The sequence below is a fragment of the Salvelinus sp. IW2-2015 genome, linkage group LG3 (genome assembly GCF_002910315.2).
Source record: "Salvelinus sp. IW2-2015 linkage group LG3, ASM291031v2, whole genome shotgun sequence".
NCBI lineage: Eukaryota > Metazoa > Chordata > Actinopteri > Salmoniformes > Salmonidae > Salvelinus > Salvelinus sp. IW2-2015.
Window position 1 is genome coordinate 11,345,055 of NC_036840.1, and position 26,975 is coordinate 11,372,029.

The 26,975-nt window shown below is 42.8% G+C and overlaps 1 protein-coding gene across 7 annotated transcripts; it reads left to right on the forward strand.

The window, feature by feature from the left end:
• On the forward strand, positions 1–26,068 carry tfec (transcription factor EC). Of its 7 annotated transcripts, none has more exons than XM_070434557.1 (8): positions 1–168; positions 17,260–17,511; positions 18,088–18,189; positions 20,433–20,475; positions 21,836–21,892; positions 21,992–22,067; positions 22,957–23,131; positions 24,915–26,068. In XM_070434557.1, exons 1-8 carry the CDS (start codon positions 142–144, stop codon positions 25,371–25,373), a joined length of 1,191 nt encoding a protein of 396 aa, XP_070290658.1. In that variant the 5' UTR covers positions 1–141; the 3' UTR covers positions 25,374–26,068. The 7 variants fall into 7 exon arrangements, with proteins under 7 accessions (XP_070290658.1, XP_070290651.1, XP_070290655.1 ...); XM_070434550.1 differs by lacking the exon at positions 1–168 and adding an exon at positions 11,419–11,635 and having other exon boundaries at positions 17,245–17,511; XM_070434554.1 differs by lacking the exon at positions 1–168 and adding an exon at positions 11,419–11,635.
• Positions 26,069–26,975: the final 907 nt, after the last annotated feature.

Below are 26,975 nucleotides of genomic sequence, written 5' to 3' on the forward strand. Positions count from 1 at the left end.
CCTGACGACATTATTAGCCAACAACGCCCAGGGAAAAGCAAGGAGTTGTACAGATACAGAACCGAAGAGTCAGAGTGGCCATCATATTTTAAGAACAGTTTAAACCGGAACAAACACCGCTACTATCAAGCGATAGCCATTATGCTGGAATATAATTGGTATGGCCAGGTAAGTCAAACGGAAATGCTGTTTATAGCTGTGTTTTGTTTTAGTCACTCATTTCAAAGTAAGATTAGAAATAATGTAGAATAAATAACAATAATAATAATAATAATTATCAAATGGTACTAATATAATAATATAAGATGGCATCACTCTTTGAGAATTACGGGCATTTTACTAATTCTCAAATAACATTTTCAATAGAGTACATGAATGGACCATGTGTATGCAAAGCTGTAACAATTGAATGAACTTTTAGATAAAGCAACTGTATCGTACACAAAGCCAGGAAAGGATCATCAAAGTTGAATGAACTCTGATGACAAGATAAATATCCCTTGGTCAAGGCCCAACCACTTGGTCTACAGATAATCATCTCTGGCATGCTCTTGTCATGACCACTCATCTTCTCCTGCAGTGTAGTTATCCTGTAGGTTGAGATGCACAGTTGAGTTAGGATAACAGGCTATGAGATTAACAGCATGTGCACGGGCAAGTCTGGTGACGTCAGCAATGTTATGGCTACATGATTACTGTAATATAATTATGAAACGAATAGTCTAATGACCATGTAACACGCACATGGTCATAGAACAAGTAGAAGAGGAAGAGAGTTGTGGCATTTCGAGAAGTGTATTTTCTTTCAAGGTGAAAGCTATGGTAAAGGCTACATCCAGATTATTTAAAAGGTTTTCTGAGCTTTCTTCCTTACACCGAGGTCACCTTTGACAGAAAACAACAAAAACAACCAAGAAAATATTTTTGAGAGACATATCATGCAAAGAGAATCGTAGATAGCCTATTAGTTAAGAGCGTTGGGCCAGTAACCGAAAGGTCGTTGGTTCAAATCTCAGAGCCGACTAGGTGAAAAATCGGTCAATGTGCCCTTGAGCAAGGCACTTAACCCTAATTGCTCCTGTAAGTCGCTCTGGATAAGAGCATCTGCTAAATGACTAAAATGTAAAAATGTCAAATAGGCCTGTTATCAACTCAAACTGAGGACAACATCAGGTTCACATACTCTGTGTTGCCTGATGACAGACAGAGGTGTGTATCTTGCAGAACCACCAGTGAGGGTTAGTCACAATACACAACCTATGCTGGTGTTACTATTCTGGTGCTAACGGTGGCGCTGAAAGAGCGTGTGTACGGTAGTACATTCCACACAGGGAAAACACTGAGCCCCATTCACCTATCCGTACTATCAGGTGTCTCTGACTGTGTTTGCAGATGGCATTCTGTGTCAAAGGACACAATTCAGAAGGAACCGAAACATCAGATTACGTGTAATTAGCCCAACTCACGCTACATACTGTGGCGGAGAGAAGAGTGTAGGAGAGTTTAACTCAATTGCCTTAACCCGAGTTTTTAAGCAGAAGACACGTGATTGTTGTAAAAAAAAAAAAAATACCTCAGCACTTGTTATGGTTCGAATCTAACCTCTTACAACTCACGCTTCTTTCTTTTTTTTGAATCTGTGCTTTATTTGCTGTTAAAAGGTTTCCATAGTACCATTACCTGGGTGTGCCATGTCAAGCAATTAATATCCTAATAAGTCTAAAGTCAGTCTTTTGGTCTGGAGGGCACCCCGCTGTGATGAAAAGACTGGTGCCGTGTCACATTAGCCTCACACAGGTGCTCGCTCTCTTTCTCTCTTTCTCTCTCTCTCTTTCTCTCTCTCTCTTTCTCTCTCTCTCTTTCCGTCTCTCTCCGCTGCACATCAGATCATAGTGATGCTGAGCCCGAAAGAAAGGGGAGAGAGATGGAGGGAGGGAGGGGGGGGGGGGGGGGAGAGGTGATGGGGAGAAGTGAGAGGAAAAGGGGGAGAGTAGAGGTGGTGAGAAACATCCCAGGAATGTTCTGTGCTCTGGTAGTGCTGGAGTTAACGCTGGGATTATTAGCCCTCTCTGGCTACATTAAAAAGACCAGGCTGAAGCAACTGTTGGACCTCTTTAAGGATTGCTACGTTACACCTTTAAAGGGTTTAGAGGCTTACTGCTGAGCTGACCCACTCTGACATCACATGGAGCACCATTTGAACTCTCAGGGCAGTTAGTACTCAGGGTTCAGTGGGCTTGAGTGAAGTCAAAAACGTCTCAGCTGTTATCCTATTGTGAGAGTAAGATGAAAGATAACGTCCGATAATCGATTGTTTTTTCCCTGTGATTGTTTTTGTTATCGACCAATAGCTATAGTATAGATCAGGGGTGGCCAACGTTGATGGGGGTGGGGGCCACCCAAAAAATCGGAACTCTGCATACCCCCATCCATGGAGGAAAGAATACTACGTTTTAGAGTTAAATACTTGCAATTCTACACATTTTGCCATGGGGCAGAGAGAAGATTTTGCAGTTTTGCGGCAATTGGGTGGAGAGAAATGTTTGCTAATTCGACCAAATTTAGATAGCTGGACGCTAGACTAATTTACCAATCTAAACTAATCTATCTGATATGGGCTAAATGAGTGACTGTCAGTGACACAGAAAAACTGCTGATGCACAACCACAATTAGAAATGACACCCTGTGTATTCTAGTATTCTAACTCTCAACCGTAAATTGAGACCCCCAACAGTTTTTACATTTGTTTTTAGGAAATTGATCCGCGGGACGCCAGTATATTGTGCTGGTATAGATTGCGCTAGCCTACACCTGCTACTGTACGCATACAAATCAAAGTAGATCAGTTGGTCATGAGAGGGTTTTAGAAGCGAGGAGAACTTAAAAAGAGAAGAGGCTTCTCCTCTACACGCAGGCAGGCTAAGAATACAGCTGATTCGCCGAGATGAGAAACGGACCTTATCTGATGTCCAACAAATCATTGTATATCTCCTCCGTGACTATCTTGGCGCTCGATCCTGGATCAGGTCCTAAAGAGATAGGACTGGGACAGGGGACGGAGACCCACGACAGGACACGGGGAGACAAGGCCCCTCTTTGACAGGCCGGCCAAGGGAGGCTGGTACAGTGGTTTACTTTGTACTCCTCGCTCTGGGGGCCTTGTCTTCTTCAATATCAAATTAAACTCAGGCTGAGATGATTAATCAATTAAGAAAAAAGGGGGGACATTGATCCAATTTAAAGCAGACTGGCCTGGACAATTAATTATTGTTCTATAAAGAAATTATTGAATATTAAAATCTATTTTATTAAGTTATAACAGTACCGTTATGAACTATAGTAGAGTACTTTGGGGATAGTTCATGGTTCATTACATCAACCTGTCTGTTGTCAGTGGAAAAAATACATTTGCATGCCGAGTTGTAAGTATTTGTAGAACTTTAATAGATAGTAGAGTACAATTTAAAGCCAGTAAAACAAACAGAATACAGAGGTCAATTACAGTGCCTTCAGAAAGTATTCATACCCCTTGACTTATTTCACATTTTGTTGTATTCCAACCTGAATTCAAACGGGATTAAAAATATTTATTTTCTCACCCATCTACACACAATACCCCATAATGACAAAGTAAAAACATGTTTTTAGACATGAGTCAATACTTTGTAGAATTTTGCCTGTGCTTAGATCCATTCCATTTATTTTTTATCCTGAAAAACTCCGCAGTCCTTAACGATTACAAGCATACCCATAACATGATGCAGCCACCACTATGCTTGAAAATATGGAGAGTGGTATTCAGTAATGTGTTCTGTTGGATTTGCCCCAAACATAAGATGTTGTATTTAGGTCAAAAGGTTAATTGGTTTGCCACATTTTTGCAGTATTACTTTAGTGCCTTGTTGCAAACAGGATGCATGTTTTGGAATATTTATATTCTATATTAAGTTAATATTGTAGAGTAACTACAATGTTGTTGATCCATCCTCAGTTCTCTCCCACCACAGCCATTAAACTCTGTAACTGTTTTAAAGTCACCATTGGCCTCATGGTGAAATCCCTGAGCTGTTTCCTTCCTCTCCGGCAACTGAGTTAGGAAGGACGCCTGTATCTTTGTATTGACTGGGTGTATTGATACACCATCCAAAGTGTAATTAATAACTTCACCATGTTCAAAGGAATGTTCAATGTCCGCTTTTTTATTTTTGCCCATCTACCAATAGGTGCCCTTCTTCGTGAGGCATTGGAAAACCTCCCTGGTCTTTGTGGTTGAATCTGTGTTTGACATTCACTGCTCTTCTGAGGGACCTTACAGATAATTATATGTGTGGGGTACAGAGATGAGGTAGTCATTCAAAAATAATGTTAAACACTATTATTGCACACAGAGTCCATGCAACTTATTATGTGACTTTTGAAACAAATTTACATTCCTGAATTTATTTAGGCTTTCCATAACAACTCAATCAACTCAAGACATTTCAGCTTTTAATATTTTATTAATTGGTAAAAATGTGTAAAAACCTAATTCCAATTTGACATTATAGGGTATTGTGTGAAGGCCAGTGACAAAAAAATCTAAATTTAATCAATTCAGGCTGTAACACAAACAAAATGTGGAAAAAGTCAAGGGGTGTGAATACTTTCGGAAGGCATATGGGTTACTAAGAGTGTGACACATAACAACAAATCCCCGGGGCAATAGGATTGTGATGTCATTGTGATGATATATCCAGTCATTATTCCCTTGGGTAAGACAGGCAAAAAAAATAAAAATAATTGTCACAGTATTTGTCAAAATGACACATGGCATGTATCAGAATTAACAAGGCTAATAGAAGTGTATAAAAGTGACTGTGACGTATGATTATGTGTAAACAACATTTAGCTAGGCTATGCAATGCGAGCATTGAGATTTATGTGCTGCTGTGTGTGTCGGGAATGTGGAGTTGTGAAGAGGACTTATGGGCCTTTTGTACGTAAAACATTTTCACAGTATCTGAGTACATCCTAACAGTGTCTTGTGAGCATAACCACAATAACGATTTTAATTTATGATCTGGCAACTTTTCTTAAATCCTAATTTCTTTAGACTGTATGTGGGTTTCCCCCTTGCTTCTACAACACAGTAACCACCTCGTAACAAGACAGGGGACAGGGTGCCCATCTACTCTACCTCCTCCCCCCTATCCTTCACCGCTTTCACTGGCTCACGGTCGGTTCTAACCTCAGCCTGGGTGCCTCTGGGTAGCACAGATCTCCTCCTGTGCGCGCGTGCGCTCTGTCTCCCTCTCCCCCCTCGAAACATCCAACTGTGCAACGACAGGGGACCAAAGACGCTTAGGACAAACGCGCCTTTGTTCGCCACACACAAACCACATATTATTTGTTCCTGTAAGGTCAAAGTTGATCAAATGTTCTGCTTAGTTCTCATTAAACAGCTATTGCATTATTTCATTTCCCACAATCAGATTATGGGGGGGGGTGGCGTAATGAATATATCGAGTGAAAGGTTTTGAACGGTGGCTTGCAGATTTAGCCCAGATATATACTTAATGTGCACTTTCAAAAGTTTGGAGGAGGATTTTACTCCAGGGAGATCCAAAAGGTCAGTTGGGGGAGGAGGTAAGGCAGGGATGGAACCAGTGCTTTTTTTTCATCTCCAGTCTCCACGTTATAAGCCAGGCAGGGCTGCTTTTAGTAACTCTGATATAGGAGGAATCAATGAAAGATTATTCACAACACGCAGTAAATATCACCCTGGTCGAAATGAAACCATTTTTTTGTGAGCTGTCAGCTTTTCTCCCTCAGTCACAGAGTAGATGATAAATCCAAACAATAGGAAAGCAGCGTGAGCTTCCCAGAATCAGACAGCCATGACAGGCCAGCTAATAGTTCACTCTCATTTCATCTACCCTGACATTTGTTGTAAAATGGACCAATTGTTTTCCATTCTCTTACCTCTATCGGAACGCTTTCTGCTCTGAGCGGAAGCTCGCTGTTTTCCTAATTGTTCCTGAAATAAGACAGACCAACAAGGGTTGGTTAAAACCTATTGCATTAAATGTACAGTGGTTGTGTTCTGCCTGACTATCAGCGTAACAATGTAAACAAAGTTGTGTTGCTACCATGCTGTGTTGTCATGTGTTGCTGCCATGCTGTGTTGTTGTCTTAGGTCTCTCTTTGTGTAGTGTTCTGGTGTCTCTCTTGTCGTGATGTGTGTTATGTCATACTTTTTTTTTATCCCACAGGAGGCCTTTTGCCTCTTGGTAGGCCGTCATCGTAAATAAGACTTTGTTCTTAACTGACCTGCCTAGTTAAATATAAAATGAAAAAAGTGCATAAAATGCTTATGACTCTTAGCGTTGTAAAATATTAAATCAAGTAGAACAATAAAATGGTGGTGGCTACAATAAGACATAGTATTTAACTTTTTCCCCCCTTCAAATTCAATCAATTTGTGAAAATAGATTTTGTCAATGGAAAGGACATTCAGTGAAAAAATCATTGCGTTCGGTATACAGTACGACAACGATAGTATTCAGTCTGCTTTTGACGTGCATTCTCTTCAGACTACTACTCTGCTATCGGAACATCTACTTAAGAAAATATCCACTATATCATACAGCAGTGGAGGCTGGTAGGAGGAGCTATAGGAGGATGGGCTCAGTGTAATACCTGGATTGCAATTAATGGAACGGCATCAATGGGGTTTGTATATGTTTGATCAGTTCGATACCGTTCCATTGATCCATTCCAGCCATTACAATGAACCCATCTTCCTATAGCTCATCACACCGGCCTCCTCTGTTACGCAGGAATATTTCTTGGAAGTGAAAAAAACTTGAGTACATTTGTTCCATGAAATTGTGCTCTACTCGAGTTACGGTATCGACATCTCTTTACTGAGTGCATATCTTAGGACCTCAATGTTACAGAAGTGACCGCTTTGTACTCCCCTTCACTCTCTGCCAAAACACAGCTTAACGTAGCCTGCAACACCACTTCTCTTAACATCACCCAGAGGATGACAATAAAGAGGATCCATTTAGTCCCAGACCAGTGGTCAACCCAGTGCTCAGCCAAGGTTAGGGACAAAGATGCCCTTCAAAACTGCAGACACAGACACAGCAGTTTACCCATAAGCCACTGCTCTGTGGCGCTGGGCAGCTTTGTGTCTGAGGGTCAGGGAGGATGGAGGAGTCATGTGGCAGGAGATGGCCATTTGGTGATTCGGGGGGAGGTGAGGGTTTCGTGAGTACCATCCGGGAGGTTTATGATTTGTCACACTATTACCTCCTGAAGTTAAAGCTGCTCGTGCTTGAGTAATGACAAGAACAACTATAGCCATTTGATGGTAGCCTAGCGGGTAAGAGCGTTGGGCCAGTAACCGAAATGGCGCTGGTTCGAATCCCCGAGCCGACTAGGTGAAACATCTGCCGATGTGCCCCTGAGCAAGGCACTTAACCCGAATTGTTCCTGTAAGTCGCTCTGGATAAGAGCATCCGCTAAATGACTGAATTGTAAAGGTAAAATGTTCTGTGACAAGAGGGACACTGAGGGGACATTCTGAGCCCTCAAATTGTATTGATGCATTCTGTAGTTGATGTTGATCATGCTTCTCTAATCAGTAACATTTGATTTGGTTAGTTTGTAGAGTATCTACAGATGGACTATCATTAACATGTCAAAGTCTGTCTGTAGTTCATCTACAGGTGTTCAACAAACTATTTGTAGACTATCAGCAGCATTTTAACAGCATGTCTTTAGCCTTTCAGTAGCACCTCAACAGTATATCTCATCATTTTCAAAAACAGTGAATAAAAACCACCTGACAACCCCATTCAACCCATGTACAGTGTCTTTATGTCTGTCTGTGAGGAGAACAAAGATGTTTTACTGAAGCATGAAGTCATTGAAAATTGTGAAAAACATCTACTACATTCCCATTAACGTGAGATGAGGAAATTATGGTTAACATAGCTATTAGGTGATCAATTGTAATCTGATTAATATTGGAAGGCAAAACATTGTGGTTGTGCAACGTTGCGATATTGACGCATGGTTCATTTTCATAAATTACTAACCTTTAGCATTAATTATTTAAAATTGACACAAACATGAAATTAAGTAACGTGCATTACAAACCAGAAACATGAAGAAAAGACCGATATTTTGCACTTCTCGCCCGCTGTTACTTCTGTCCCAAGGCTGTGTTACTCCCGCCCTACCGACAGGTACAAAAGTAACGGTGCAGTTGTTCTGTTCTCTGTCTATATAAAGGCACAAGGCGAGACCCAGATGCAGACACAGGAGGCAGATGGTTAGAGTCCAAGATGTTTATTAACAATCCAAAAGGGGTAGGCAAGAGAATGGTCATGGACAGGCAAAAGGTCAAAACCAGTTCAGAGTTCCAGAGGTACAGAATGGCAGGCAGGCTCGAGGTCAGGGCAGGCAGAATGGTCAGGCAGGCGGGAATGGAGTCCAGAAAAACAGGCAAAGGTCAAAACCGAGAGGACTAGTAAAAGAGAATAGAAAAGCAGGAGCACTGGAAAAACATGCAGGTTGACTTGAACATACAAGACGAACTGGCACAGAGAGACAGGAAACACAGGAATAAATACACCGGGGAAAATAAGCGACACCTGGAGGGGGTGGAGACAATCACAAGGACAGGTGAAACAGATCAGGGCATGACAGTCTATTTAATTTAAACTAATTTACCCTAGAAATGAAATTACAGTTCTCCCCTACTATAGCAGCTCATTACCCTAGTTCAAGACAAGCGTATCACAGGGAGATCCATACAGGCACGCCTCTCATTGGCGCTGCTAGCTTCACAGGAAAATTGGCATACCTTCCAAATGTCCAATCTACCTTCTAATCTCTGTCATTTAAACAGGAGCAAAGAGAAGGAAGCAGGGAGGGAGGAGGATGACCTTAGATGCCTTAGCTCTCAGGTGTCCCTGTGAACAGCCTCTTGTCATCCATGACAGGGAAGGACCAGGCTAATTGATTTAAGGGCGAAAATCACATTACTCCATTTCACTGTAATTTCATCTCCTGCGAAATGACTAAAGAAGAACGGTCTCGTTCATCTCCCCTCTCCACCCTACGAACCTATTAGAAGTGTATGCCATTGTTTGTAACGTTGCTGCTCCTCTTCTTCAAAAGTCTCGATGCGTGTGAGCGCGTGTGTGTATGAGCATGTGTGTGTGTGTGTGTGTGTGTGCATATGTATGTGTGCATGTATGTATGTGTGCATGTGTGTCTGTGTGGAGGGTACTGTTAGTTAGCCAACGGGTCATTCCGTGTTTGATGACCTCTTTAGGCTATGGATGATTAAAACAGAAACTGAAAGATATGCGTTGGACAAAAGATATTGCCACTAATTAGCTAATTATAGGTTTATCTAGAATAAAAAAATCGACGCACTTAAAATGTTATATTGCATTCGAGGAATGCAATGATATTCCTAATTCACTCATATCAGAATTTACAATATATATTGCATGCTGTCGGATTTTGTATGTTGTACAATAGATATGATTGGTACGGACAAGCAAGTCCTCATTAAAACTAATCAACATTATATCCATCTACACAGTAGACATCCCTCTATTCCCAATATACCGTAGGCGACAGTACATGCGCGTTGTAAAGAAACGTACGAATACAAGGTCAACATTTCCAGTACAGGCACATACCACCCCTATACCAACATCAAACTCAAGGTAACAGTTAGGCACACATATAACACTGACGTTAAAATGGCTGTAATATTTAATTTATATATCAATCATTAAAGGGAGGTGCCGCGGCTATTATGCATTCCTTTTCTAGCAGGATAAAACAGCCCTTAGATGTGGGAGCAGGACTTTGAAGTCTCGTCTCAGAAGCAGGCCAACTCTTACAGGAAGTACCTTGCTCATGTTTTAAATATATCTGCTGTGGTGTGTGGGACTAACAAAGGTGAGCATTCTGGATGGGCCCCAAGATGAATGGAAAATGGCCAGCCAGGAGTTTCAGCAGTGGCGAAAATAGACGTAGGCATAAGGGGTCATACAAAGATACAGGCGCGCACGCACGCACACAAACACACACGCACACACACACACGCACGCACGTGCACACGCATACACACGCACACGCACACATGCACACATGCACGCGCACGCGCACACACACACACACACACACACACACACACACACACACACACACAGAAAGAGAGAGAGAGCTGAACAAGCACTTGTCTGAGAACTCCAACTTCCTTCCCAGTTGAGAACTTCCTGTCCACTAAATGTGTCCACTAAACGCAGAACAAAATGATACCAAAACATCGGCTAAAGTGTCACTTCAATTCGACTGCTCATTTACTCAGATAATTAAAACTGTCAGTTAACACAATGACTCCACTAAGGCCAGTAGCCTAACGGTATCAGCTTAAGGATTTCCCACAAGGATTTCCCACAAGAATAAAATCATGAACCATTCAGGCCCAGAGACATGGGTGTTTATTACGTCACAAACACGCCTCCCACCAGAAAACGAATTCACGACAACATGCTTCTTCACGACACTGCGAGACACTGGCCTTAATTGAGCATTGAAGTGTCAAGTTAAGCATGCACTCCAAAGACCATGTGCTTGCTATCTGCTTCGCTGTACTGTCATTTGAACCCTTATTGCTTTCACTGTACCTAAATTCAGCTCTGATACGTTTACTTAACTGTGTCTAAAGTTATTTGGGCGTTTGACCATCACAAATATTGATACGGCTGACATCGACCGAAGTAGTGATAATTAAGCAACAGTGACAAACAGACACAACACAATGTTTTCGCAGAATATTTGGCAGAGAAAGCGTTAAAAAACACTATCAGTCTCATTCCTGAAATATGGTTCCCTAATGGAAGAATCCATTTCCCAGACCAGGTGTTTGTTGGCTTGGACATTTCGCTGAATGTTTTGACATTATCTGACGCTACAGGATCAAGAGGTTGAGTCACACAAGCTTCCACTTTGCTGTCCTCAGTACTTCTGGTACAGAGAGGTTCTGGTAAGCACAAGGCCTTCTGAATGCCCAGTGAGACCTGTGTGTGTTTGTGTGTGTGTGTAGTAAAGGGATTCCTGGGGAAGTGAGTGTCAGTGAGATAACCTGGGAGGAATGTGCTAATCAGAGCTGAAAGGGTTTCAGGCAGGAAAGTGTGGCAAGTCGGAGGCAGGAACACAGAACCATCCCCCCCCCTGCTTCAGATCAACTGCCATCTGTATTTCTGCCACAGTCAGGCCTTTTCCTAACCAATGTTAGGGTTTGCAATGAGTGCTTGGCTCACGCACGCCCACACAGACTTAAAGGAAGCGGACCTGCTCTCCAAAAAGCTTATGTGTCATACCTTCCTTTCCTGGAACGACATACGTTAGTTTCAGCAAAGCTCAGGAAGCGCACATGGCAGCTCCTCTCTTCTTCTCCTTTTTCTGTTTCCGGGATCCTGACGGACAGGCAGTACGGCAGTGCTTCTTCTTCTGTTGCCTGAGTCGTCTCTGTAGGGGGAGGCCGTCACTCTCGGAGCCATGAGTCGATCCTGTGTGGTCAAAGTTATCACTCTGACTGAGATCCAGATACTGCCGGTAGGTGACATGAGCAGGCAAAGGAGAGAGGGAAAGAGGGGGATAAATAGGGAAAGAGAGAGGGAGAAAAAAGGGGGAGGGGGGGGGGGGTCTCTGCAGTCTCACCCAGGATACTGCATGTATATGGAGGTACTCGCAGATCTTGTGCTTGGATACACGTGAAAGTGCTTTGTTTGGTTGATGGGGTGTCTATGTATGGTGGGTTATTGAAATGGCATTTTCTGTGTGACCTATATAATACTCACTTACTACTTACACATGCACATACACACACAGTTCCAAAGAGCATGATCTTCAAGACTGACATTCCAAAAAAGGGCAATTCTACTCAGTGTGGAATTATCTCTCCTCCCTCTATACAATCTCAGATGTGTGGTCACAGCTATTAACTGGTTAGCTGGTTCAGCATATCCACAGGAACCATGTCTGAGAACATATCTGTCGTGTTCCATATAGTTCTGTATCCATTTCTGTATTTACACCACAGAAAGAGCATTACTGCATAGCATTACTGTAGTAGTATTACTTCACAATACTTAATGCTTTCTAACACTAAAGGTTGGGATTCATAGTAGAAATGAATCACAACAGTTGTAAAGTTCTGTCCAGAATTGAAAAAGCCTGTCCAAGCGAAATAATAACCCAGTGTTTCATAATCCAGATTAGTCTGAAGTGAAACAAGAACTTGTGTAAGAGTGAAACTGAGTTAAACAACAGCTGGCTATCTAGAATAGTGAACACTAGCTACCTGGGAGTGAGCTCTGTGACGTACAGAGGCGTCTCTTCAAAGACCATAGATCACTGTGCTACTGCAGGGCTTCACTGTCTGACTTCAAGAGGAAAGTACATACTGAGGTAAATCAGTGCAACTTTGTCACAATTTAAAGTAGATTTGAGTATGGATATTATGTATAGTTCGTAGAGTACTTTAAAATATTAAAAACATCAATTAACTTAATTTGGTATTTGAAAGCGTTCTTAGTAAATTTTGTCTTACGTGATGTTGTTAGAACTTGAATGGTTTTTACCAAGTTTCGTCTTGCAAATGTTTTTAGCCCAACTTTTTTTATGACTCTCTTCCTCATAAAAGCGAATTTAATGGGAAGCCTGAATCTGTCCATACATTATTTGTGTTTTCTTGTTGACTTTGACATACTGCGCATCCCATTTAACTCTCATTGATCATAACCGACAGAACATTTCATTAACATGATGCACTTTCTTTATCAGTGCCATCACAGCTATGTCGTGTCAAATAATGTGGCATGTCATACATCAGAGTAGGAGACAGACAGTAAGAGTCAGTCCCAGAGTGATCCATGGATCAGATCAGTAAGTTGTCGCTCCCTTCTCTGCCTGTGAGACATTCCTCGTTTTAGTGGCTTAAGCAGTGAAAACAAAGTTATGAAGTGGGCACAGCTGCCGTCCTAATAGGAATCAAAGCTCTCATGGATATTCTCCCCACCGGCCATTAGAAAAACAAACGAAACAACAACAAATTCATGCTCTGATTCAATCATAAGCCAACTGCATTGGGAGTACAAAATATGTCTGCCTCAGGCCTACAGTACATCTACAGTGCCAATGTCTGTTAGGCATACTGCTTGCTGATGTATATGCTAGTGGAATGATATGGAGAGCATTCAACTATGTATCTTGTACAGTGGGACAGAATAATGGCATGGGTCAAGTGCACAAACAAACCTGACTTTGAGTCATTTTATTTTTTTTATTTTTTTTGTAAAAGATTTACCCCCTTTTCTCCCCAATTTTCGTGGTATCCAATTGTTAGTAATTACTATCTTGTCTCATCGCTACACCTCCCGTACGGGCTCGGGAGAGACGAAGGTCGAAAGCCATGCGTCCTCCGAAGCACAACCCAACCAAGCCGCACTGCTTCTTAACACAGCGCGCCTCCAACCCGGAAGCCAGCCGCACCAATGTGTCGGAGGAAACACCGTGCACCTGGCCCCCTCGGTTAGCGCGCACTGCGCCCGGCCCGCCACAGGAGTCGCTGGAGCGCGATGAGACAAGGATATCCCTACCGGCCAAACCCTCCCTAACCCGGACGACGCTAGGCCAATTGTGCGTCGCCCCACGGACCTCCCGGTCTCGGCCGGCTGCGACAGAGCCTGGGCGCGAACCCAGAGACTCTGGTGGCGCAGCTGGCGCTGCGATGCAGTGCCCTAGACCACTGCGCCACCCGGGAGGCCCGACTTTGAGTCATTTTGACATAGAAGAAAATAATTATAAGCGATATCCAAACCAATAGGGTGTGTGGGTGCGGGAGCAGACGTGACAGTATAGTCCCGACACGAATCTAAGGTTGCTTCCCAGGCCGGCTGGTTGTTTGTTCTATCGGTTCGGTTGCCAGAGACGCGACCCAGTCGTTAAGTCTTTCTGTTCTGTGTATATGGACGCGACCTAGTCGTTCGTTCTAAATATTCCATTGCCATACTAGCTGGCAACGTTCTTATCCCTTGCTTGCTAGCTAGCCAACCATGGCTAACTTACAGTCACGTCAAACAGCAAAGTCGCTGCATTTGCATTTGTTTAAGATGTTTTTTAGTGACATTTATTGGTGTACATTCATAACAATGAGCTAATGATGCGCGATTTTGCCTGGCATAGAAAATGTGCATACTCATTAGGACACTGTTGTTCAGAGAAGCTAGCCAACAACACAGCTAGCACAATCACTTCAAACTGAAGCTGGAAAGACTGCAAACCAGCTGCATTTAGTTTTCTATTGAAATTTCATTGCATAAATCCATAAAAATTATGCTAACTGATTCATGATTTCGACTGGCTGAGATAAACTGTCTGCTTGTCTGTCTCGTCCCGACAAGTGCATTACTATGGGACAGCTGGAGATCGAATTTTAATATTCAAACAATGTCGCAGATGTTGGAGAGACCGACAGCAAAGTTTATACAAATCTCCGCTGTTGAAAACCAAATGCTAGTCTAAAAGAAATGGAAGATAATGTCTAGATGTTTTTTATAGAGGAGATCAAGTTTCTAAATTGCCTGGCTGGGCTGATGAGACAGTGGATTGCGCAGTGAGATGGAACAGAGTAAATAGCTGGAATGCAATTTTAACCATGAAGCATCTAGGATTAGACCCACCCGTTGTAGAAATGATGATGCATTTACATGACACTTCAACATTCTACGGCAGCCATGTTAGCTCCCCATTAACATTACATGGGTAATATTCAAACAATGCTACGTAACTGATTTGTCTAGAATTAGAACAATATTCACAACTCTAAAAGTCGGCCTAACTCTTTAAATATATGACTCTGATCACGGCAATCCACTGAATGACAGAAGGGACGTCACAATCAGTTCCATCAAGTGGAATAGAATAAACACAAACTCTTCCATTTTCAAGAGTGTCAAAGTAATTTACAAACGTCTACATCGCCGATTCTCCAGGCAGATATCTTATTCTGTGCCTAGTGAACTGCAGTGTGACTTGTCTTCATGCACAGTCCTGTCATTGTCGTGCCGCGCATTAGTGACAGAAGATACATTACTTGGTAGGAATCTAATTAGATGTCCCCTAACGACCTAATAGGCGTGTCTCCTGCTGCATGTACAGTAGAGAGAAGGCTATTAATCCAAGGACAACCTCTATCTCTTCAGACAACAAGCTGAGTGTAGTACGCTGGCAGTCTTTCCATCCGCTGTGGAAAAATGTTGATTGAGTAACAAATGGTATCTTGTTTAGCCCTTAGTTGCCAGCGATGAGACTTGGTCTCTCTCTTCATTGGTGACAAGTTCAGTACTATCGTGCGGGAGTCCATTCTGAGCAGGGCCAGTCATCTATGTGAGCTATGTGGACGACAGACGACAGCACTGGTGTTGACCAAAAATGCTGATTCTATACTATCGTTATGTGCATCTGTGTCTGTGGTCAAATCATGTGCTTCTAGTACTTTTGTTATAGATTTTTATTTTATTTTTACAACCTCAAGATGTTGTTGCTAGTATTCGAGTAAAGGGGAGCAAGTGGTCACGGTTGTCTGCTGTGGTCTGGAGCTAAAAGAAAAAAAAGGGAATTCTGAATGTTCCTGTATGATGACCAGGATTACAACTTCACAACTGTAGTACAGACCTACGTTGACCTGAGTTGCTTCTTCTCTGTATTGAATAAATGAGGAATGATTAAGAAAGCCAGAAGCTACTCCTAAAAGGAGACAAACGTTTACTGCCAGGAGTTCAATCAGCAAGGCAAATGGTTTCCAGTAAAGACGTTCAATTCTCATGGGAATTCACTGATAGTAGAAATTAAAACCCAATTCATCCAGTGGACCTAATAATCAATCAACCAATTCTTCCCAAAATACTTAAGCAACCGTAAACCAATAAAAAAAACGACTACAATAATCCCCTTTATAGCCCTAGACAAGAGTAAAACATTTTTAGACAAGAGGATAAAAATAGGGTCACGATAGCTACAGTACTAAAATTAGCCCCCAGAATAGTCCATCTAGGGTTATTCTTGGAGTAATTGATATTAGACAATGAGCGGCCAAAGGAGGGGTCATGGTACAAATAGCCATCCAAAGTTATTTAAAAAAGAAGAACAAGAAAGAACCAATTGTGCTAGAGTCAACTACTAGACCCCCGAAGGAGATCGTAGAGAGTCCGGACTAGGGGTCGATCGTGATTGGCCGATAACTCCCAAACAGAAACAGGGCGGTCCCGTTGAATTAGTCGAGATATAGGCAAAAGCCATAGGCAGATATCCTGTTGGGATCAAACCCGGGGGTAATCTGATGAGTCTCTGTTTGAAGTGATTATCACGGAGGGAAACTAAGGGATAGCCCGGCTTCTCGCCGAATTAGCAAATTTAGTGCAGAGCCTTAAGAAGTTTATAAAGACACTGGCTGAGGAGAGGAGGGGACAGTCCTCAACATATCAACTCATATCAACTCACCAGGATAGCCACCGGATAGCAGCAGCTTAACCGCAGTCCTACTGCTACTTTGAGCTGTTCTACAACTAGCAGACCAGACCTGAAGACAGTCTCTCTCTGACTGATGAGAATGCCACACTTAAGGGACTGTAGTTATTACAAGATGCGAGACGGAGGCCGAGTTTCCAACGTAAGGATGAATGTTTCAATAGCAACAGTATACACACTCCAATGAAGTCGACTTGGACACTTTGTTGAGATATTGGTTTAGTAAGTCGGTTGTAGTTGTGTGGTGTGTGTAGACATTTAGGGCATAGACATTTGAAGGATACGAAGGATACTACATTGGGACATCAGCTAGTGCTCCCTTACGGTAAATCATCTTCTTACTGCCTGTCTAAGGTTTGATTTGTCCGTGACTTGCCTGGGAATTCAAGAGGATTTGTCTTGTAATTCAGGGGTAAAACATGATTAAGAACAATTTGACGAAACAGCTTCAACATGACTCACGACTTGCTACACTATCAATGCTCTCTCTGAGACTGCGCTGAGCGGGGACTTTTATTTTTTTATGTCTATCTTAGGTTGCATACTAACACTAAACTCCGTTATCTGAGACTACATAGTAACCGTTGCCTGTTGTGTTACCCAATAACCCAATGTTACCCAATAACTGATCTTAGGTCTGTATGGAACAGGTCCAGAGCCACCTGGAGGGCTCTAAGTTCCACCTGCACCAGGCCCAGAGTCAGCAGGTCAAGCAGTACCTGACCCTGGGTTCCAAGCTGGCCGGGGGACAGGGGGGCCACCCTCACCCCACTGCGCAGGGAGGGCAGCTCCTGGGCACCGTTCCAGTGATGAGGAATGGCCACATGGACCCCCTCAGTGATGGCAGCACCCCCAGCAGCCCCGTTACACTGCTGACCCTGGCATCCAACCACGACAGCGAGGTGAGTGAGCGTCTTGATTGATCTTTTCAACAACAGTAAGTGCTCATCTAGGTACCTTTTGATATTTAGTGTTGGGATTCAATCAATCCCGCTATTTGTTTGTTTTATCTCAATGTCTTTGTTTAGTAGGCCCTTACAGTGCCAAAAATAGTTAGGTGATTTAATCACACTATGCAGGTTTGATTACAGAGTCCTAAATCTCTTTTACCTGAGATACCGGCTGTGTGAACAACTCAGTTATCTCTAGTGACCCGCCAATTCGCTCTAAAACGCTCATCAATAACTCATCAATTAACAGAGAATCTCTGTTAAGGAGGAAAGTAGTTTGATAACAAACATTTTGTTCCCGCCATGGCTGATCTCTTCCAGCATGGTGGTGAAGAAATGTCTGTTATTGGATTCGGATCCTAACTGTCCCACCCTCTGAATGATAGGTTTAGAGACGATGCGAAAGGAAATGTTACATTGAATTACAATGAGAGCATTTGCTCACCTAACGTTATAACTACCTGTTGTTGGATACATAATGTATCTGAATTGAACTGAGGCTGGTACAATATGACTGTTTTCTTTTAGTTTCCAATGGATGAAGTTATTGATGACTTGATTAGCCTGGAGTCCGGCTTCAATGACGGGGGCTTGGATTGTATGGATCCCAGCATCATAATGCAAAACAATGTAAGTATGAATAATCATATAAACTATTATATCAGTCGCAAATGTCATGGGAAAAACACTTATTTGAATTGCAAAACTAAGGGTAAAAACAGAAGAAATGCTATCGACATGCAGGTGTTTCTGTCTATTGATTCTCGCTGACCTTATTCCTTGATCCAGACGTGATTCCCAGAAGATCCTTGATCTTCTTGACACTCACGAAGAGCATATATTGGGGTAGTTAAGTTCAGCTTTAAAGTTAAGTTGCTTAACTAACTTCTTTAAAGGACTTAAAAGGGGAATATGAGAACTACTTCCTCTGCCAAACATGAACTTTCAGGCTTGACTTGCTTGGGAAAAAAAGGAGCTGGCTTTGTGTGAGGTCAGATTAAGTCCACCGATGAGTCAAAGTTCATTTCACCTGGGTTGAGGCTTAAAGCATTTCTCACATTTCTCAAGCTGCCGAACAATACGGATTAATCCGCAAGTGATGTCATTACACGGTAATTGATGACAGTGTGGGAAATAATGTGTTAATTAGTATAAACACTAAGTCTGTGATTCTTCTTTTTTTTGTTGCTGAAAGCCCTACATGGACACTGGTCACTGCCATGGAGTTTGGGAATGGTAGTCAATAAGACAGAGGGAGAACGGAGAGACTATGCTAGATATCTACTACAACAAAAAATATATTGTTCAGACTAGGCATTCCATTAGAAAAATGCATGGACGGCAGCAGAGACAAGTGCTCCCAGTGCGAATTATATCTGGAGTTGAATTCCAAAAAACAAAGACTCATTTGAGTAGCGATTATAGACACACCTGAACTCACCACAGAGGTATGTGGTACTAAAGGAAAATGTGTTCCCACCGCATTTCAAGAGAGAGGCATTGAGGAGAGGCCAACCAGACAGAGAGATAGAGATGAAGAGAGATAGAGAAAGACAGAGGCAAGCAGGCAGGCATGCACACAAACACACACATAGAAACGGAGAGAGAGAAAAACGGGGTGACAGAAAAGCAGAGGGGTGTGTGTGTGTGTAGGAAAGACAAGACGGGGGGGAGGGGGGTGTAGAGATTGAAGATCAGAGCGACAGGAAAAAAAAGGGAGAGGAGGAGAGATTTAGAGCGAGGCAGTGAGGCATTGGATTGGGTTAATGCCTACACTCCCGATGGGTTTGTTCTGACATGATAGCGTGCTTAAATGGATCAATTCATTTTAATTAGTCATACAGTACGATGCATCACGTCGTTTTGCCATGTCAACATATCCCAGGAACACAGATGGGAGCGGATTGAAGTGATTACGATGTGAGCAGTCGGGGGACTGTCGCAATCTTTCATTTTGATAAGTACCCCCCCTGTTAGAGATAATGAGAGAGAGAGAAAGCAAACTAACTGCAAATATTGAAATGTCTGCAGTTCCTTATTTTCCTCTCACTCCCTCCTTCCCTCCCTCCCATAACTTGACCTCTATTCCTATCCCTCTCTACACTACCCTAGGAACTGAATTTCACACATACACAGTGACAAATTGTCTTTACACAGCTTGTGGCGTCTATGCCGGCTTTTGTAGGATTCCCAAAAATGCACGGCTCCCTAAGATTAGACATGCATACATGCATCCCTCTTCATTCCAACAGAGTTCCTAAAAGAGACCGTAGTTATCCGGCTTGTTCGGAAAATATATGCCTATTTTCTCACAGTGGACAAGCGGCGTAGAAAAACAGTTTGGTGTCTGTTTGGGCGGGTTATGACCCGGCTTTCATCCAGTGGGGTGCTATTTTGAACACACAGACGCCTCTGTGTTCTGGGGCCCTTTCAAGCTGAGTAGCCATTGTGGCCACTGATAATGGTACTATTAGGCTAGTAAACAGGGGCACGGAGCGAGGTCGTACCCTCAGAGAAGGACCTGAGAGGGCCTTAGGGGACGCAAACAGGGCTGTGGTCAGGCAGGGCCCCTGGTGGGGAGACATGGAGGCCCCTAGCCTCTCCTGCTGGATCACACAAAGCAACGCCCTGAGGGCTGAGAAGTGACAGGACTGCCAACAGTGCTATGTTTGCCCTCATCTGAAAGCCTTACAAATTCCTGCCACCATTTCAATGCTTTCAAATGCTTTCAAAAGTCAATCTGCTTCCAAAAGTTTCAATGACTTAGTGAACTTGAGGTCCCCAAGTCTGAATGAAGTGTTATCTCTCTGTGTCTGTGCGTCTGTGTTCAACCATTCCCTGACATCTTCCTCCTCTCCTTTTCTTCTCTCCAGGTGCTTAGCAGAAGCATGCTGGACATCTATGGGTGTGAACCAGGTATGACTACGGCCCCTCATGGCCGAATGACACCCACCTCACGCCCCACTAAGCTCACTACTGTAAAAAGGGAAGTCACAGGTACGAACACACATCATAGCACTAAAGATGATCAAAATAATCAATGCATGATCACATCGAAAGAGGATAGAAGTGTGAAACTCAACCACACACTGTAGCATAAAAGCACAACACTCTAGGTGACACATTCCTGACAAGTGTAAATCATGTCAGTTACTGGCATCCATTTTTTTTTTTTAGGAATGAATAAGTTTAGCATTTTTTTAAGGTGCCCGACAACAGGAAACAAGAAAGAGTAATCCATTTAGTCATTTTTCTTCTTTAGCTGAGTAAAATTATGACAAAATGCTGTGTAGGCCCTCTTCTTCAACCCTGATGTGTACAACGTTAATCCTACACAAACTATTCAACTTATTACTAAGTAAACTCATGAATATCCTTAGATTAAGTTTGTCTGCTCTCAGCCGATTGCCATTGTGTATTCTATACAGCATCTACAACTTGTCAGTCACTTCATTATAATGGAAGTGCAGGTTCAACATGGATTTGTTTTGGATAAATTACGGATCGCTTCTATAGGGTATGTAATATGTTTACATGTAGCAAATAGATTTTTCCCTTAAATGTGTAGTGTTTGGACTACAGTTGTATCACTCACATCCCTCATTATCAATGGCCTCTGTCCATAGTCCGCGACACAAAGGACCTCTGAGAAATGTTTTATAAATGCCATGCATCGAGTAAAGCTAATTGATTTAGGAAATAGAAAGGATGCCTCAAGAACGCTTCACTCCGACGAGAAAATAAGTGAATTAGTATATTTTTCATATAAGTGTGCGGTCGGGAACAACGGGCAGTTACACAGAGGTCTAAATGACCTTATTGAATCAACAGAGACGAATTGAGAAATCCAATCACAGGTTCTAATTATATAGTTTGGGAGAAATGTGAATGTGAATGTGAATATGAATGATATAGCATGCCTTTCACCTCATGGGTAGATCAGCAAATTTGTTAAGCAGACTTAATTGCCAGTCTGAGTGGCTTAAAAGAGGACACAGATTTTTCACAATGAACCAAAGAGAAGAGACGCAGTTATGTATGCCAGGCGGGCTGGGAGCGAGTGGGATAAATTGAGCCCTTTCACTGTGTGTGTGAGTGTGTGGAAGGTTCAGACTCTGTGGAAGGTTCAGACTTTGTGTCTGTGGTGGCAAAGATGATCTCCACTGTCTGCCACCCCAGAAATATCCATGCCAGAACTGTGTATCGACTGACTGGAGCTTCTTTGATACTCTGTGTGCGTTTCTTATCAGGCTGTGTTCTTCTTTGTGTTTCACAGAACATGAAACGAGAGTGATGGCCAAAGAACGACAGAAGAAAGACAATCACAACTTGAGTAAGAGTCGCCCTGCTCAATACAGAGTACCGTTCGGGAAATGTTGTGTGGGGCACTAAAGTAACTCAATGTCCTCTCGCTCTCTCTCTCTCTGACCAGTTGAAAGAAGAAGAAGATACAATATCAACTACAGAATCAAAGAACTTGGAACAATGATACCAAAGTCGAATGACCCGTAAGTGATCTTGCGCTTATTACACTTTTCTCAGTCTTTATTATGTTCCAAACATTAGCTTACCTGACTCAAAGAAACTCCCCATGATCAAGTCTATTGCCATGAAAAGAAGCGCAAATGTCTGGCTGGTGTTAAGCATATGAAATACTAAGCACAGGCCGCTAAATGTTGTTAATTGAATTCAAATTAATACTCAAGAGCACATTTTGCTTCTATTTCAAGGGTGTACTTGAGTAGCTATTGTAGTCTTCACGCTCTGCAAAGTAGTGAGTCTGTGTCCTCCTTGGGCACTCAACAGTAGACTACAGCTTAGAGCTCAATGATGAAGATTGGGGTCAAACGCAAAGAAGGCCACCACCCATTTGAATCAAAGTTTGAGCACAATTGGCCCACTAAGATGGAATAGGGAAGCCGGAATTGGAATCCGACTGGCCCAACAGCAATTTAACTTTTGATAGAATTTAAATGGAAGGTTACCGCTGTCGCCGTGCCATTAAGACAAGATAAAGAAGATTATTAGCTGTAGAGCAGACCAATGTCTTGTTCCAACGAAAGGTGCATTTTACAGCTGCTTCCTCCTTTTTAAAAAGTAATGGTATCAGGGAATAGGGCCTGCACTCTTGGCTTCTTCTAAAGTCACATTTTCCCCCCTCTTCCGACACCTATTTTTACTTGAGGATTAATTTTCCCATACAAGCGGTTCCAAAATGGACTTTCTGCAGACGCACTTATACTTAACTATTCTATTAAAATTCCCATTCAAAGGCTGGATGTAATGTCCGAGAATGAATAATTGGCCATGTAAATCACCATTTCTTATTCATATATAAAAAATGGGTCCCTGCGTAAGTTTTTGTACAGAACATTCCGCTGAGGCGGTGAATAAAAGGTTATCTTTTACGTCCCTCTGCCGTAGTGATATGCGCTGGAACAAAGGCACCATTCTCAAGGCGTCGGTGGAGTACATCAAGTGGCTGCAGAAGGAGCAGCAGCACGCCAGAGAGCTGGAGAACAGGCAGAAGAAGATGGAGCAGGCCAACAGGAGGCTACTGCTCAGGATCCAGGTATGGACTATGGAGAGAGAGAAAGACAGACACCCTCAAAACTCAGCCCCCTACCACTACAGCTCCCCAACCCAGCGACTTCCTCATCCTTAACACCATGCCAATGCGCACCATCACAGGGCCCTGATGCTCAATAGAGGCCCTCCCACCCCTTCCTCAGCTAGCTCAGTGCTCTATACCTAACTAACCCCCATACCCTTACACCCCCATTCCCTGGCAGAGACCGGCCCTGCTCGTATTGATGTTTGTCAAGCAGTTCCCCATCACCTCTCCTCTTTTCCACCTCTCCTCTCCAAGACACAATAATTGACATGGCAGCAGAGCAGAGCCAAGTAGACAGTGGAGACGTTACCACAAGTCCTCAGCCACTGAGACGTCGCAATTAACCACCGAATGAATCAGCACATTCACGGATCTGTCTCTTATGCCGAGTCAAGCTAAACTTCTCAATGGAACAGTGTCATCCTAAAGGACGTTGAGACCAACAAAACACATACAACTCAAAAGAGGCGTAAAGAGACATTTAATGTGGAGAGAGCTAACGAAAGCATCGAACAGAATGCTAGCTTCACAGTGTTAGCCAAATAAGTGCTGATGACAGTTGATAACACACTGTAGGGAGAAAGACGGCATCGACACCAAGCGTCACCCACAGAAGCATCACAGCTAGTCTTACTTAAATGTACTGTTGGAATCCTACAGAAAGATGTTTAAACTGAGAAAAACAGACGGTTATAACTTTGCATCACGTAACGCGGGAACAGTGATGCTTCTAACTTGCATCGCATTACTCGACACTTTGTTTTTCATCCCCCGTGTTTTTCTTTAGCTAAACGGCATGCTAGGTTAACCGTTATCAAGGTAGACTGACAAACAGACTATTATCCATAGTGTTACTGTTAGTAGAGGGTCGATGGGGAGGCGTGAACCATATTGCTGGTAGCTGATTGATGAGGTTTTGTCATTGGTTCCTCCCTGTCATGTTTATGACACAAACCCCAAGGGCCCTGGCTTCCTGAGAGGGGGGGTCTGGAGACGAGAGGTTGATTAAATGGATTGGCCTCCACTACATTAGAGTGCTATTAGAATCCTCTTAAGGATTACCCCCTTTTTTTTGTTTTCAATTTTCGACTGAAATGACATACCCGAATCTAACTGCCTGTAGCTCAGGCCCTGAAGCAAGGATATGCATATTCTTGGTACCATTTGGAACGAAATACTTTGAAGGTCATGGAAATGTGAAAAGAATGTAGTGGAATATAACACAATAGATCTGGTTAGAGACATAACAAAGAAAAAACAACCGTTCTTTTGTCATTTTTTTGTACCATCATCTTTGAAATGCAAGAGAAAAGCCCTAATGTATTATTTCAGGCCAGGGCAAGTTTAGATTTTGGCCACTAGATGGCATCACTGTTGTGCAACGTTTTAGACTGATCCAATGAACCATTGCAATTCTGTTCAAAATGTTGTATCAAGACTGCCCAAATGTGCCTAATTTGTTTATTAATAACTTTTCATGTTCAAAATTGTGCACTCTCCTCAAACAATAGCATGGTATTCTTTCACTGTAGTAGCTACTGTAAATTGGACAGTGCAGTTCGATTAACAAGAATTTAAGCTTTCTGCCAATATTAGATATGTCTATGTCCTGGGAAATGTTCTTGTTACTTACAACCTCATTCTAATCGCATTAGTTAGCTCAACCGCCCCCGATCCCGAAGAAGTTCTAAAGTCAATCCATAATAATCTACCAGACNTGGTCCTTTTCTGTGCGTTTCAGGAGTTGGAGATCCAGGCCCGTGCTCACGGCCTCCCCAGCATGGCCACTGCCCTGGGTACTGTAGAGCTCTCCTCCCACCTCCTCAAACAACAGCAGCAGCCCTTGGCTCCCCAGTCACAGCAGGGTCCCCAGCCACCCCTGTACCAGGAAGAGCTGGACGGGGAGTACCTCCAGAGGACCTCCATGCCAGCCATGACCACTGGGGGTGTCACTGGGGTTACAGACCAGGGTCAGGGGGTGGTTGACGGCTCCACCACTTTCTCCGACCCGCTGTCTCACTTCACAGACTTCTTCAGCGCCACGCTCAAAGAGGAGCAACGGCTGGACGAGATCCTCATGGACAACCCGCTCTCGCCGTTCGGCATCGACCCGCTTCTCTCCGCCGGCTCACCCGACGCCTCCAAGGACTCCAGTCACAGGAGCAGCTTCAGCTCGGACGATGGCGATGACGACCTATGATCCCTGACCCCTCCGCGACCCCACGGTGACCCCGTGTCAAAGTTCAAAGGACATAGAGCAGTTGGTCACCCTCACAAAGTGGTGCAGGGATTTGTTCCAGCCCAGCACCAACAACACATCCGATTCTACTGACCAGCTCGAATCATTGAGAGCTTGATTAGTGGGCTCAGGTGTGTTAGTGCTGGGCCGGAGCAGAAGCCTGCACATCCTGTGGCTCTCCAGGACCAGGGTTAGTTACCACTGGCACTCCCACTTTTTACAAACTTTGGTGGAGAGTACATACCTCGCGGACAGAACCAGACTCGTGAGAAAAAGGGAGAAAGACAATCGGTCCATACTGATCATATAATCCTGCTCCACAATGCATTGGACACTGGGGTTGTTGTACACCACTGTAAACTATACTGTGTCTTTGCAATATGCCAAAAGAGGACAGTGTCCTTTTCAGATGTGTACTATTACAGTTATTGTATAAAAAGACTTTAAACCATTGAGGTTCACTGATGGGCCCTATCTAGAGCTAGTTACTGGTGGTTCCTCTTTTAGTCAGAAATTAAAATGGAACAGTGATACTTTGGCGAAAAAGCCTAACACTTCCTTTGTTTGTCTTTAAATTTATTTTTACAAAATGTTGTATGTATTTATGTGTTTTAATCCATGTATTCCTAAAAAAAACATGACATTATCTAACATGCTCTCTTTTTTTATTCTTAGTGGGGGTGGGGAAAATATAATAAACCCCTTTTTTTAATAAATCAGACTTGGTGTTTTTTTCCCATTATATAATCACACATGCTTACCACATACCCAACACAAAAGCTCTCGTGTTTAATTTGTAATATTGCCTACTCTATCACAGATAATTACGCTAAAATAAAAAAAATGATGGAGAGACCTGTTAACTTTCATTATTCTCCTATCTAACAGGAGCATTTCAGTTATGAACCAGGAAGAGTGACAGAGAGGTTGATTATCACATAGTCAGAGGCAAGACCTATGAGGCTAAACTGACGAATGAAGGTCCATACAGGGGAACTGTCTGAACAAAGGTGAGAGTGTGGGTAAAATGAAGGTTTCACCCAGGGTGACAGACAGTAAATGAGCGACAGAGAGAAGACAGAGAGAATGGGAAAATGAGGAGTGATGATGACGATCCAGATAACGGCTCTTAAGGACAGGGAAAAGGCAGAATTAAAGGAGAGTATAGAGTAGGCTTTAAAAAACGCGGTCGTTAAAAAGTTCTATGAAGAAGCTAGATGACTGATTTGAAAGAATATGTCAAATTAATCATTGAGAATCAAAATAGTTGCTTAAAAAATTTACTCAGAAAAGTTTAGTCAGACTTGTTTTGGATACATATAATGCTGAAATCTTTAGAAGAAATCTTTAATTAGTGGATATTTTCTAATCATGTAAAAGTTATGCATTAATAAAACAACAAACAGTCCAGAGTGGAAAAAACAACATTTCAATGCGTTTCAGTGGATACCCTGTGTTCCTCATCAAAGCTCTTCTAAATTAATGTTTTAGAATGTTATTAGCTGTATGTTTCTCCCATAATGAAATCGAAAGATTCCTGCTTGCATCTCCTCTCCAGCTACA